General features: G+C 43.1%; 1 protein-coding gene across 1 annotated transcript in view; it reads right to left on the bottom strand.

The window, feature by feature from the left end:
- The window catches only part of WNK2 (WNK lysine deficient protein kinase 2), a 171,354-nt gene that overhangs the window by 21,194 nt on the left and 135,192 nt on the right, over positions 1–14,968 (bottom strand). Inside the window, exons 18-21 of the mRNA XM_044302397.1 lie at positions 13,593–13,638; positions 13,389–13,499; positions 10,439–11,352; positions 4,352–4,920 (exon numbers count right to left, since the gene is read on the bottom strand). Of these exons, the coding sequence (XP_044158332.1) occupies positions 4,352–4,920; positions 10,439–11,352; positions 13,389–13,499; positions 13,593–13,638 (1,640 nt within the window). The remainder of the gene's footprint in view (positions 1–4,351; positions 4,921–10,438; positions 11,353–13,388; positions 13,500–13,592; positions 13,639–14,968) is intronic.

Genomic DNA, 14,968 nt, shown 5'->3' with positions numbered 1-14,968 from the left:
AATCAAGGCAACTGGACGTACTGTAGATTTCTTGAAAACGTTTCACTCGTTCAGAATTGAGAAAGCTTGTTGGAAGAACGAGTGAAACGCTTTCAAGAGATCTACAGTACGTCCAGTTGCCTTGATTTATTCCTTACAGATATCAAAAATGAATTGCCCAAATACCAAATCGGGTATGAATAAAATATCTGAATTGTTGATGGATTGAGAAAATGACATATGATCCTACCAAAATGTACTGTATGTACCTCTACAGAAAATAAAAATGTACTAATAAACCAATACGTAAAGCTATTCTGGTTATCCGAGTTGAGCTGTAGGAATTCTGAGTGGGTGTGGAGAATCGTAGGAAATTCAGAAAAATAAAACAAAAGCAAAAAGTAATCTGCAAATACCACAGACGCAACAAGTAAGAAAAACGTATACGTGGTCTTAAGCATAATTATATAAGTTGTTACACAATGACTAATGCATGCAGAAGAGATGCTCTGACTCATATGCAATTACCCTACACTGCCAAGAACATTAAAACTTTAGTGAAGTGTACAGTAAAGGAATTCATCTTCTAGACATTCAGCCAATATAAAAAGGCATTTACAAGGGACAGAAAAATCAGTGACTGCTCAGTGCCAAGGAGGGCTTAAAGCTCCTTTACTGGCCTAATGATCAGGCAATTACAGGAAAGTGTTTCTAGGAACGTTCGTTCCCAATAATTGCCTGTGCGAAGGTCACACTGATCACCTGATGGGTGAGCAAACACTTTCATCGGGTGAAATTGTTGGGCCACCTGCACACGTTGCGGAATACACATTGATTCCTGTACAGAAAAACCACAGCGTAGTACAGTACCAGCAAAGTAGGAGATTACGGTTTTAGCTGCGGATTTTAGCTGTGAGATCTGCGGAAAAACCTGTATTTAATGCCTAAATGCAGACAACAAAATCAGTTCTGGGCAGCAGATTGTTCTGAGTAAATTGAGATCTGCTGCCCAGAAACAATAATTCTCTATGGAGACAAGAGACTACAGAGTCAATGGCTCGTCCCCATGCAGACGAGGCGATTGCTGCATTTAAAACACAGCTCTCACCTGTGCTCGTGATCAGGCAATTATTAGCAACCAATTGTTCCTGATAATTGCCTGTACAGTCAGCCTGGGTAAAGGTGTAGTTAAAGTGTAACGGCCATTTCACTACAAAAATGAAATTCCCAACATATGTGATGCTGAAGGGAAGATATTCATGAAACTTTACTTTTTAGTCAATTTTACCTTTTTGATGTCTGTTATCAGCCCTTAGCAACCATGTTTCTCTGTGCCTCTATTTCAGCATCTTCATAAGATCCTGTATTTCCCTCATCTCCCATAACCCCATGATCTCCTCACATTAACTAGCAGGACTAATCAGAATGCAGATAACCTCCCCCACTACCCCCAGAGCAGTGTGTATCCTCTCACATACAGCTAACCAGAAACAGACAAGCTCTGCATTAAATCAGTAAGCACATTTCTATATATTTTTACTATTTTTTCTCTCTCCTCTGCTTTAGCTGCTCATATCTCTGGTTTGGTACCAGCTAGAGATGTATTGTTTGAAAGGTGACATTCCAAGCTTTCAGACAATACCAGAATGACAGCAATATGTTCAGCACAGGGGAAGATATCATTTCCGACTCGATTTCTAACACTGGTATCTCTTCTGTTGCTTGGACTTTAGCTGGTCTTGTATGAAAGCCTTGAATGTCAGCTCTCGCCGGCACTCAGGGCTGTGCTGGCCCTCCCAGTGCTCTCGCCGGCACTCAGGGCTGTGCTGGCCCTCCCAGTGCTCTCGCCGGCACTCAGGGCTGTGCTGGCCCTCCCAGTGCTCTCGCCGGCACTCAGGGCTGTGCTGGCCCTCCCAGTGCTCTCGCCGGCACTCAGGGCTGTGCTGGCCCTCCCAGTGCTCTCGCCGGCACTCAGGGCTGTGCTGGCCCTCCCAGTGCTCTCGCCGGCACTCAGGGCTGTGCTGGCCCTCCCAGTGCTCTCGCCGGCACTCAGGGCTGTGCTGGCCCTCCCAGTGCTCGCCCCGGCACTCAGGGCTGTGCTTCTCCTCCCAGCACCCAGGGCTGTGCGCCTCCTCCCAGTGCTCTTCCCGGCACACAGGGCTGTGCTCCTCCCTCCCAGTGCTCCCCCCGTCACACAGGGCTGTGCTCCTCCCTCCCAGTGCTCCCCCCGTCACACAGGGCTGTGCTCCTCCCTCCCAGTGCTCCCCCCGTCACACAGGGCTGTGCTCCTCCCTCCCAGTGCTCCCCCCGTCACACAGGGCTGTGCTCCTCCCTCCCAGTGCTCCCCCCGGCACTCAGGGCTGTGCTCCTCCCTCCCAGTGCTCCCCCCGGCACTCAGGGCTGTGCTCCTCCCTCCCAGTGCTCCCCCCGGCACTCAGGGCTGTGCTCCTCCCTCCCAGTGCTCCCCCCGGCACTCAGGGCTGTGCTCCTCCCTCCCAGTGCTCCCCCCGGCACTCAGGGCTGTGCTCCTCCCTCCCAGTGCTCTCCCCGGCTCTTGTATATATTAGAGAGGAGACGGCCTGCACATGACAACGCTGTGGGAAGAGGCTGCTCAATTTGAAAGCGACACACATTTCTGGGTGTTATTATAAGGTGAAACTGAAAAATATTAAATTATAAAGCACAAAAGCATTTATACAGCAGGGTGTACTATACCATTAGGGTATAAAAAAATGAAACGGCAGTTACACTTTAAAGGGGAGTATTAATTAACAAAGACCAATATGGAATGATCTGGCAGCAGCTCGACAAAGATGGGGGAGAGCACGCAATGGTGAGAGACAGCCAAGACAAATGAAATAACCAAATGCCTTTGTACAATACACACAAACCACAGAGAATACAAATAGGCATGCGCGGTAGATAAATCTGCCACTAACAATGACAGGCCCCAAGTATCTGTTGTCAACAAAAACAAAGTCTAGGCATATTAGATTTTAACATGCCCAATTCTTTGTCCCTCTAACAAATAAGAGCATATCACTCAGGTGGGTGCAGAGTCCTCTTCCTAGACCTGTGAAATCATGTCTACTGGTCACATAAATAAATGGGAGCTGCAATGCGAAGTAAAGCCACTATACAGTGTATAGAACTCTACTTGGTATAGTATGAAGAGGCCCCTTCAAACAACTGATCGGCGGTGGTCCCGGGGTCAAACACCACAAACCTGATATTTATGATCTATCCTGAGGATAGTTCATAAATTTTTTATTCCCGGAATACCCCAAAATCAGGTAAACTTATTAGCACTGAAAACTATCCAAATCCAGTTGATGCAACACTTTCTTCTGGACAACCCCTACAAGGGGCCATGGTTGGTTGCCTAGGGGAAACCATAAATTAAGAATTCCTGTAAAAAGAAAATGTTCCCCAAATTTTTATCTGCAGTTAAAACCAGATAAAAACACATTAGATTATTTTTTTTACTATTTTCTGACCATAGATTTCTTAATTCTACTTTCTGATCAAGATTATGGGATCTGCCTTCCTTCCTGGAGTTGTTCTTAACAGCATTTAGAAAATACTGAATTACAGCAGCCTCATGGGCAATAAACACAATGGACCATTTATTGACTTCTATGGGAGAGTTGTCTAGGCATTCTCTATGACCTGTGCAGAGGTCATTGTACAAGGAAGGAATAGGTAAGCTTTGACAATCACCTATTGTGAATGGTGGATCCTGTCTTATCTGTACACAGAGGTGATATCATTACAGGCAGGATTAGAATGACATAAGCAGGTAACTGCAGTAAAGTGATCTGTACAGACTACAAAGTGGTGGCCATTAGGCTTAGTGGCCAGTGTGACAGCTGCATGATTTTATGTTTTCTGTTCAAATATTATATTGACATGGAAAATTAAAAATATCAAAAATTCTTAAATATGCTAAACATAAGTGTGGTTTAAACAAAAGGCCATTTTCTGATGACACAATCCCTTTAAATATATTTCCAGGCTAGACCATTTTCACATGGCAGTTCCCTTATTTTGCATCAGTATTTGTAAGCCAAATTCTGGAGTAGCTCCAAAACATAAAGGAGGTACTTTTCTTTTCCCATGTATACTCCACTTTTGGTTTTGCCTTATAAATACTAATGCAAAATAAGGAGGACCTGTCACATCCTCCAACAATGACAGCTCCAACTACCAGCACGGATTTATCTGGAATAGGAGGCTTAGAAGAACTGATTCTTGGAAGTGGAGGCTACAGCCGGGTAAAGGCAGCTGCCATTGTTGGGGGCAATGACAAGTCCTCTTTAAATGAGCTGAAGATAACCCACTCAAAGAGAAGTTTACCAATGGTGATACATACTTTTCTCTGAGATTCTGTAGCTCCTTCTTCATGTCAGAATCTTCAAACTCAGAATCATTATCACTGCTCATATAGGAAGACTGCGAATGAAAAGACGTTACATTTATTGAGGGGATTTTCATGGCCTGGCCTGTAGGAGAATCGGGGCTTTGCATACTGGCCTTTCGATGCAAAAAAGCAGCAGCTTTCTTCATGAAGTCATTAGTGGACCCTTTGCTTGGGGTGGAAGGGGCATCTTTGGGTTTTGGTGGAAGGAATTCATCCCCTGAATCACTAGACACATGTCCACAGAAGAGAGAGTTTATAGGTGAGGAGGTGTGAGCTCGTGGTACTGAGGTCCTGACTGGTTGTGGTGGAAGCTTATCCAGATAAACATCTGGCGGTGCAGAAAACCTCAGGTAACTTGGAGAGGTTATGGTTACCTCATCTTCAGTACTCATCACAGAAAATCTCCCAATGGTTTTAGACTTGTCAGCATGATGTGATCTCTTTTTGGGAGATCTGTCTGCGGCACTTCCCTCTTTTAAATCCTGCTCTCCAGGGTCACGTCCTTGTGCTTGACCTGATGACTGATCCAATCAAGTGAAACAAAACAAGACATCTGATAAGAATACTGCAATTTTAACAAACCAATAAAGTGCACATATAGCTATAGAACATCTATGTTCGAGTAGCTTCCTCTACATCTAAATTTTTTTGTTTGGTGCTTATTCCACAGATTAGGTACCTCTGCCTTGCTGCCCTGAAATCTTATTTGGTGCTGCTAGGGCACATCTAATGAAGCTTTTGATGTCCTAATGCTAGCAAGTGCCAGGAAAGGTTTGGGTGACTGACCAGTCTTAGAGATAGAGGCTCACCCAGGATCTCCATGCTCTGGAGTAGATCCACTATGATTACCTACAGAGGTCCTGTCGATAAAATGGCCGCTGATGGAGGGTCATCTGACCAGGAAAAATCACTCAGTTTCCGCCATTAAAATAAACCACGCCTGCACTAAACTCTCCACATTGCAAGTACAGAGGATAGATGTGGTGCATTTGAGGGAAGAAGGCTAAGTGGTGTGTCTGAAGTTATTTTTGCTTGGTCACATGACCCTCCATCAGCAGCCATCTTATGGGCAGGTCTCCTGTGAAGATTTGCCCAACAAGGGGACAGGACTTCTGAAATATAGCAAATGGCACAGAATATTAAAGTCCATTTTAGTAAGCGTCAGTCATCTTACAGACACATTGGTTAAAAAATTTGTCAGAAAGCGGCCAACCTCTTTAACAGACATTTATTACGTTGAAAAACCGGAAATTTTGAAATTACTGTAACTGTGCAAATCTACTTCTGATCATAAATGGTTGGAAATTACATTCTCTGACAGGCAACCACAAATGTGCTAAATTTATTAAGAAGTGTGTGCCCATTAATACAATCTGTTGTTATCCACTCCATATTTTTAAAGTGACTGGCACCCGAAACCTCAGTTTTAATAAAACATGTGTCACCAGTGCTTGGGCTCCAAAATTTTCACTAAAAGTCATAGTCCAGTATAGGTGAGCCGTGGATGAACTGAGGTTTTGTTGACTGCCTGAAGTTGTTCTCCCACAAATATGAGATAACGACAGCAGCAGGACCCAGGGCAAGTCACCTGTCAAGTTGAACCAGTTTATAAAGCGAATTCTACAAAATGTTTGATAGGGGTTTTCCAGGATTTTTAAATTCGGTACCACACGTTACAAAGGTGATTGGCTTCAACCATCACGTCACTGCTGGGTCATGGGCCGCTTGTGGACACGTCACTACTGAGGTAAGTCATTGTCTTCAATAAAAGCACGCGACCCTGTCTACAGCCTGAACGGTAAGTAAACAAGTCAGGGACCGGAAGATCGCTGAACAGAGTGTCGGGATTTAAATGGGAGGTTCAGAGTTAAAGGGTCAGGTAAAATTCTAATACTAGTCCAATCCCTTAGACAATTTTAGCACTGTTTCTCATCCTAGATAATATATCTTTAAACTTTCAGTACAATCAAATTGATTGACTGAATGGAAAAAAAATCTATATAAAAAAAATATATATATAAAACCTAATTTTCCCAAGCTTTATTAAAGCAAATCTTTCTGTAACAATCGCCTCACCACTGATCAAATTATATCGGACAGCCTGTCAAAACAGTAATGTCAGCAAAGGTAAAGTGGCCTTCTGAACCGTGAACTCCACACGGACAATGGTAACACAGACTCTCGCACCAACATTATTGTAATATTTAGCGATCACACAAGGGAAGTCTGTCTAGCTGCAGCTAAAGTGAAAGTCTATTGACAGTTCTCTGGGGTAAAAATTGGAAATTACTTGTTAATTAATCTAATGATACCAAATGCAGCAACTGCCCTTGTAGGACATAACATGCACAGAAAGCATCTGGACAGGAAAGGACACATTTATAATGAATGTCTATCGGTTTCATTAGAAAATGCCCGCATTATTACGAGCCAGGATTTTCTCTGCCTGGATCCAAGCAGAGAAGCTAAATTGCTTTCCAATCCTGTCGTCATTAGGAGCTGGACTACAAACCCATACGAGAGGCGTAACAATTTATTGCAGCTCCATGTCCTTCAGCGCTGAGCTTTCTGCAGAGACTGATCTCCATGGAATTCTCCACCGTAATGAAAACAATGTGTCCTGATCTTATTGCTTTTAGCGTGGGTCTGCACAATAATACACCGTTTATTTCAGAATTCCAATATGATAAAAAATAAAATAAAAGAATAATACACCGGTATACAAAACCAGAGACCATCATTGTAAGGGCCACATGACTACTGTGAAGACGTTAAAATAAGTTTTTTGTCTGAGGTTATTTATTGGCATTGCATTCTTAGTGAGTGATTGGTCACGGGAAACAACTCCCTATAGACTTCATCAGAACACCGTTCATAGCGGTCTTTATTGAATGGAATGCCATAATCCTGCTGTAAATAGTAACAGTTTAAATAGGCCACTTTGTATCTTCTGTATTAGTGCCACAGCAACCCTGATGGTGTACTCTGCCCGATGAAAGGATCGAAACGCGTTTCCTTCTAGCACCAATAAAGTTTCTATACTTGCCTCTACTCTCCTAGAGTCATGTATAATCTGCAGCACCACACTCAATTCCAGTGTTTCTTCTCCTGAGATAGAACCCTACTATGTTCTAAGTAGTGTCACACTGGGGTGTTTAGGGTTCGCCAGCTGTTCTACGGTAGAAGGAACTACATAGCTCCATCTGTTGTGTAGTGGCCAGCACTGGTAACTACAGCACTGTTCCCGCTGATGTGAATGGGAGCAGACCGATATGTAGCTTTGGGGCCAACTTCAGGGAGTTACTCAAACAGCTGAATGGCAGGGGTGCAGGGTGTTGGAACCCCACAGATCACATATTGATGGCCTATCCTGAGAATAGGCCATCAATATTAGGATTCCAGAAAACCCCTTTGACCATACATGTTAGGTGTACATTGGTCAGACCCACTTATTTATTTATTTATTTAGCAAGAACAGCTGACCATCTAATGTGAATGGAGGTGTCCTGACCCTGACAGAAGGAAATAAGGGTTGGACAGGCTGAACTCCATCCTCTGTTCTCATGAGAGATAAGCTTCTGCAGGTTCTGGCAGCAGCCCAACTCCTCCTTCTGAGAACACATGCATGCTTGGTTCGGAGTAGTCAGGGGGCATATCTGTTCACCTTTAAGCTGGTCATACAGCTTAGAACATAAGATATATAATGGGGCCTACCCTAGCATCCCCTGGTAGAAGAGATCAGACATTTCGGATTACAGCATTCTGCAAATAAGTTCAGAGCAGAGAGAAATAGCTGTTGGTTGGTTAAACATTTACCTGTGGATGACCAGCTTTAGAAATAATTTTGCAGTTTTAGGTTTGGACAGTGTAGATGTCATACAGTTATTAAAAGGTCAGACAATAAATCCTAACCGCAATGAGATGATATTACGTAGTTGATAAATCCAGCCATAAATAGAAGTGCTCTTCCTCTGGCCTGGCATGTCATTCTAGCAATAATTCCATTGGATTTGGTGGTCGGAGGAGGCTGAAGATCTCAAGATTTCATATGAGCACTCAAAGAAATTATTTAAAATGCCCGCCCGCAACCTGTCCTACAATGGGAGTTGAACTGGTTGCTTTTATTATACCCCAGACTCAGGGGGTACTAGAATTGTAGAGTTATGTTATATATTATGTATTTAAAATGTGCTTGACTGTAACATCCAGTTAAGGATGTGGATGGCAATAGTTTGCAAGGAACATGGCTAACCACCCTCTCAGTAGGAGAAGGCTCGTCCTACTTCTTGCCAGGAGAGCGGAAGCACACTGCAGAGCTCCTGTTGCCAAGAAGGATTCTCCAGAAAGAACAACCAGCAATTATCATCAAGTAAATACTAAACAGCTACAATCAGCATTAAAAGACACTGCTGTGTGGTGAGGAACTACGGTTAAGACACTCCTCACTGAGACTACTACTAGGCCAGTCCAATACAAGTGCTAAACTTCAGCCAACCAACCTTCCTCCATACTTTACTGGCAGGCTCGGACTGGCCCACAGGGGTACAGGGGAATCCCCCGGTGGGCCCCTGAGCAAGGTGGGCCCCTAGTCTCCCACCCCCTGCACAAGTGGCACATAATACAGTAGACTTACTGCACTACATACATATATTATTATTATTTATTATTAAAGCGCCATTCATTCCATAGCGCTGTACATATGATATATACAATGTACAGCACCCCAACCAGTCTATGTTCATATAAAAAACTTGTTAAAATATGTATTATATTTGAATGTATCCGTACGGTGGCCCCCCAAAATAAATTTTACTGGTGGGCCCTAGGTTCCCCAGTCCGACACTGCTTACTGGTGCCAGATAACTACACTTGAACGTATTTGAAGTTGTACATTGCATTTAGTAAAAGACTATTACATTTAATTCTGGCCTTATTCTTCAATACCACATTTCCACAGGACCAATTCTCAAGGAGCACAGTGAGGGAATACACTGCAACAATACTTCATCAGGGCCATTCTCTGTACATACTCCAGGGCTTGCTGCACATTGCAGAGCTGCCTTGGGAGTGGGGAGTTGGTTAGGCAGGGCTTCACTACACAATACACTCTGGCACTTGCCTATACTATATATTGGTGAGCGTTCCTGTCAGGCTGCTCAGCCATGATGACAGTCAGAATCACATGATTACAATCCATCGTAGGGCAGTGTACTGTTTAGTGAGAACCCGCCAGCTCACCTCCCACTAGACAGCTCTTCAAGTGGTGGCAACCAGTCCTGCTCACAGTCTACAACAAGTTGATGGTGACCATTTTAAATCATTCCCAGAGAACCCCTTTAAAGGTCTATCAAAAGCTGTGCCGCCTCTTAATTTGCCATGAAATCACAAGATGCTTTCATATGGTCTCAGCGAAAACAGTCAGCACGTCTGCTGGTTTGTGGGCTGTCCACAAGCTCATCAATACTTATGAATATTTATACCTAGCCAAAGGATAGCCAAGTTCATACATAGAAAGACGTAGTTATCAGGTTGTCTGAGATTAGTAAAAAGGACCTGTTTTTCTGCCCCAGAAGAAGTGCCAGTCTTGTGCATGGGCTGTGTCTGGTATTGCAGCAAATGTAATGGAACTGCAATAACAGACAGAGTCTATGGATAAGAGGGGCCGCTTGTGTCCTCAATAAAATACTTGGGCTATTTGGAGGAAAGAGGGAGCACCATAGGGCAAGTATGTTCAGGCGGATATGTACTATCAAAATGTGTTTGGAGAATAAATAAAGGTCCCACTGCAGCCATGTATTTTTACCCTACTGCTAGGAGCCCACCTAGTCGGGTGTAGTACAAGATGGACTTCATTGGGTGCAAATGAACATTTCAGATTCTCAACATTTGCCTCCGTCCCCAGACCACCTTTTTCTAATACTTCCATCATCCTTTCAAGAAACGATGTAAACATATCTGTGCATACACATCACATATGTAGGTACCTACATGGACCAGTAGACATTTAAAGTACAATATTGTATGACAAAATGAACTTACCCTCCGATTTGATAAATCACAAGAAATATCACCACCATTTTCTACCAGCAGATTTACCGGTTCTCCATTGAGGTCCAGGTTTAGGGGTTGGGAGCTGATCACCTCTGGTGGGTTCTCCGGTGTTCCAGCAGTCATGTTGGCTGGAGCATACTCTTGGTACAGTAAAGTACGAAGCTTCTCATCTAGAGTTTTAATTGTGTCATCAGTAAACTCCACTCTAGGTGGACCTTCTCCATCAGACTCTATACCCGACTGCTGGAGATTTGAGTTCACCACTGGCAGAGCTAAACCTTGGGCTTGTGACTGTAAGACAGGTTGCAATGCTGGAGATATTTCTGGAATGGCATGCAATTGATCAGTTCTTGGGACACCCGGAACAGCTGAACCAGCATTGGACTTGACCTGGACTACAATAGGTGAATCACTTTCTGATTCATACAAACCTTGCCGCTCAGGCTTAAGATCAAGAACTTTTTCCTGAGGAACTTGCAGCGCATGACCATTGTCACGTTTGCCATGTTCTGTCTGAGCAGTATCATTTGTGTACATCAAACTACAAGTCTGATCAGATGGTAATATGCACGACTTGTGCTCTGGTTGAGGTACCACAGGTGCTACTGGTGCCTCTTTTAACAGAAGACCATCAGAGCCTACAGTTTCAGGCTGTGCTTCAATCACTGGTTGTAAAACAGCAGAAGCACCAAAAGATAAAGTTTCTCCTTGGAGGAAGGAAAGGGATTCTGGAAGAGTTTGCAGTTCAGATGACGAGACTGTTGACGAGGACTGGGTCATGGAAGCAGGAATTGCTGTAGACTGGTCACATGTATCTGTTAAAAAAGATTGACCCACACCTTGATTAATCTTCTCCTCATTTGTAGGACACTCACGTTGATTATCTTCAGAAATCATTTCATCTGCAGGAAATTGGAAGATTAGACAAACATGTCATCTAGGCACCTGAACACCTCAAATGTCAAGTCCATTTAGTTTTAATCTTTGTAGTGTTGAGACAGAGGATGGTACAAGAAATTTCCTGTGGGCAGGGGTGTACACAACTCGTAAAACCCCATAGCAAAACTCTGTATGCCCGCCCCAGTGAAATTGTAGCTGAATTTACATTTTTTTCTAATACGAATAGGAAACTTTCATAAAAAACATTTTTATTTTTTTTTAAAAGTCAAGCTCCTCTGCATCACCCAGTTTACCCGACTTTTGTGTAGGAAAAAGTGAAACTGGTGCTTTATTAATAATAAACTATCTGTTCTGTGAATAATAAATTGTATGAGATGCTTCCCCTAACCAAATATTTTATAAAACTGGCTGCCTGCAGCCACCACTTGGGGGAGCTCAAAACATAGGCATGTATACAGTAACCACTGAAAGCAATCACAACAGTAAAAATCTTTGCACCGAGAGGGGGTGGTAGCTGCAGGAAAATGCTGTGGATTTATGTTAGGAAACGAAGCAGGAGATCAGTGCCAGGTTCCCCTGGGCTCCATAGCAGTAGCATGGTCTGCTTTCATGGTAGGTAAGCAGCTGTCTGTAAGGTACACTGTAATTGCCCTTAAGGCTAATTTTGGATGACATCTTGCCACAGATCGTGTGATCTTAGGTCAAAGGTAATAAAACAGGTGGTTCAGATGTTACATCGGTAATAGGAGTGGCTATAAAAAACTGTGGCAAATTCAGGGATATCAGTCACATTAGGGTAGTCTGAAAGCATTCCAATTCTGTATACTCCAGATGCAACTTAAAAAGGACTACTCCATTTTAAACGAACCTCATCAAGCAAATTATATTATAAGCCCTTTTATGATGTCCCTTAGAGGCGAAAAACAAAATAAATCTAGAGGATAGTAAAAACCGCGGTCAGAAAACGGTAAATGTAGGTCTAGCAGCGCTCAGCAGACCTCTGTTTATCCAATTACCACCCATTATCTAAATCTACATGTTCTTCAGACTGAATTAGAATGAGAACTTAATAGAAAAAAAATGTCTGAGTTTCTGAAAGGCAATCTAAAGAAACAGAGACTTATTACCCAGGAAAATATTCCAGAACTTCGTCTGGCTGCCCCGAAGGTTCTGAAACATCATTTTCTTTTGCATTTATATCTGAAGAGTATATGGAGATGAGGGGATATTTTGCAAAGTGTATTGAAATATATTCATTTATGCAGCGTTGAAATGTTACCGTGTACAAAATACTTTAGGCTCAAAAATAGTCACTGAACTAGATAATTCTAAATGGGTTGACGGCCATGTTTTAATGCCTTTCAACAACCCGAAGGGGAGTTTTTCAGTGTCACCCAAATATATCAGAAACCATAATAAATTGTCTTTTTGTACCTCAATGAGGTCTTAAAAGGACATCTTTGTCTTATAGTGCAAAAAATATGGTATTTTATCCCTCTGCCCAGGTCATAGAAAACATCTGCTAGGTAAAACACACAGAAGTGACACAGTAGAGATGCCTCTTCTCTGTAAGGTCTGGTGTGCTGGAAATCACCAAACACTGGGCCCATCCCGGAACATTGGAACGTGATGATCTCAACTACTACATCAGGGCAGGGGCAGATTGGCCATATAGACCTTACAGGGAAACTTCCTGGTGGACCACTGCCCAGGGGGTCACCTGCGCCCTCCTCTCGGCCAGTGGAAGTTTTTTGTGCTGCTGGCGGTATTTTATGATGGAGTGTGGCATTTGGCTTTGTTGGGGTGGTATAATGTGCAACACTATGGTATTGATGGCCTTGCTTTCCATCAACTACAAAACAGGGCCACTTTTAGTATTTTTTTTTTCAGGGCCAGGGCTTTGAATTCCCAGTCCGCCACTGCATCAGGGGGTAGGACAGCTCTGATATTTACTACTGGAGCCTCTTCTGCTCAATGTATGGCCATCTTACATCCAGGTCACAGGTATAAAACCAATAGAAGTAAAATACATTATTACCTGCAACATTCCGCTGTATTTCCTGGTTAGCATTAACTGATGACACTTCTGCAGAACTTGGGCATTCCTTCACTGGACAGATAATAAACCACCTTTTTCCCGTATGCAAAACTGAACAAGAGACAGACATTGTTTTAAGTAACAACTGTCATGGACATTGTATAATAAAAAACAAAAAACAGAAAAGTGATGTCTATGTCATACCATTCTGCTGATATACTGGGGTGCTTACAGGGTGAAGCGGATTTTCCTATGAAAAAGGATAAAAAACGAATACATTAGAATAAAACGCGATAAATCCCATAAACTGCGAAAAAACAAACACGGTGCTCATGCTACGATATTCATAGGTACCACATTGCCCACTCGTGTATACCTAGGCTTCTGTTTGCCCGTTTCTTTTCAACAGTTAAAGGGAAACTCATGGTAATTGATTTATAGTTTGCCGGAAAAGATTCTGTATATGTTGTATTTTACTCATTGATATTTCTGCTCTATCCTTAGGAGTCCAGTGGGCGGTCTTATCAGTGACTGACAGATCTCTCTATGCACAGTCATGCAGAAAAGGCTGTCAGTCACTGAGTAGGACCGCCCACTGGACTCCCAAGCACAGAATGAGCAGAGAAATCAATGAAGAAAATACAATTTGTACACAAATCTATATAATCATTCTGCTCATCTCCCCCTGCTCTATAACATGCTGACCACAGAGAAGACACCATGATCAACATGATAAGGTCCCTTTACGTTGGCTATACACATGAGATGAGTGTGCTCTCTCGACACCACCATAGACATGTACTGTACAGAATGGGGTTGAGATAAATAGGCTGCAGCCTGGAACCCCTGGCAAAAGCTCATCTTTCATAGAAACAAAGGATTAGGCATGTTGAGTCCCCCCCCACACAAATTGGCACCTTTAGAGTACAACAATCTGTATACTGCCGGGTAGGGTTGATCCTGCTCATTATAATGATACCTGTCTTGTGAAAATCAGTTGCAGCATTCCAGAGGGGAAAAAAAAAAAAAAAAAAAAAACATGCACCAAGGCATAATGAATAATAAAAAAAAATTCTAGGGAAAGCCACAACCAATTTTCACGAGACCGGTATATTTGATGAGTAGGATCAACCCTATGAAGCAATATGCCTGATTTAATAAGAATGGTCTTGCTGACAAGATGCTCTTTAAAGGGGAGTATCCCAGCTTTCAATCAGTCCTATCTGTTCTTGTAGGGGACGTGTGCAACGTATCAGAAACAGATTTATTTTTTTATAACTGTCCGAAATACAGATAAATAATTATTTGGATGCACGTTATGAGACCAGTGCACTATGGGCAGGGCTGCCCGGCGCCTTCCCTCTCTTGGTTGACCAACAGTTCCAGGCTTCCTTTGGATCATTGCTGGCAGCTCAAATCTTGATCCAGAGTGATCGGTCTAAACACGGCACATGCGCAGAACAGCCCTTGCTTCTGGCCTAAGCACGGCACATGCGCAGAACAGCCCTTGCTTCTGGCCCAAGCACGGCACATGCGCAGAACATTGCCCTTACTCACTGTACAGTGCATGTGCTAAACTT

The sequence above is a fragment of the Bufo gargarizans genome, chromosome 7, assembly GCF_014858855.1.
Source record: "Bufo gargarizans isolate SCDJY-AF-19 chromosome 7, ASM1485885v1, whole genome shotgun sequence".
Lineage (NCBI taxonomy): Eukaryota > Metazoa > Chordata > Amphibia > Anura > Bufonidae > Bufo > Bufo gargarizans.
This window is presented reverse-complemented; position numbering and strand designations above follow the sequence as displayed.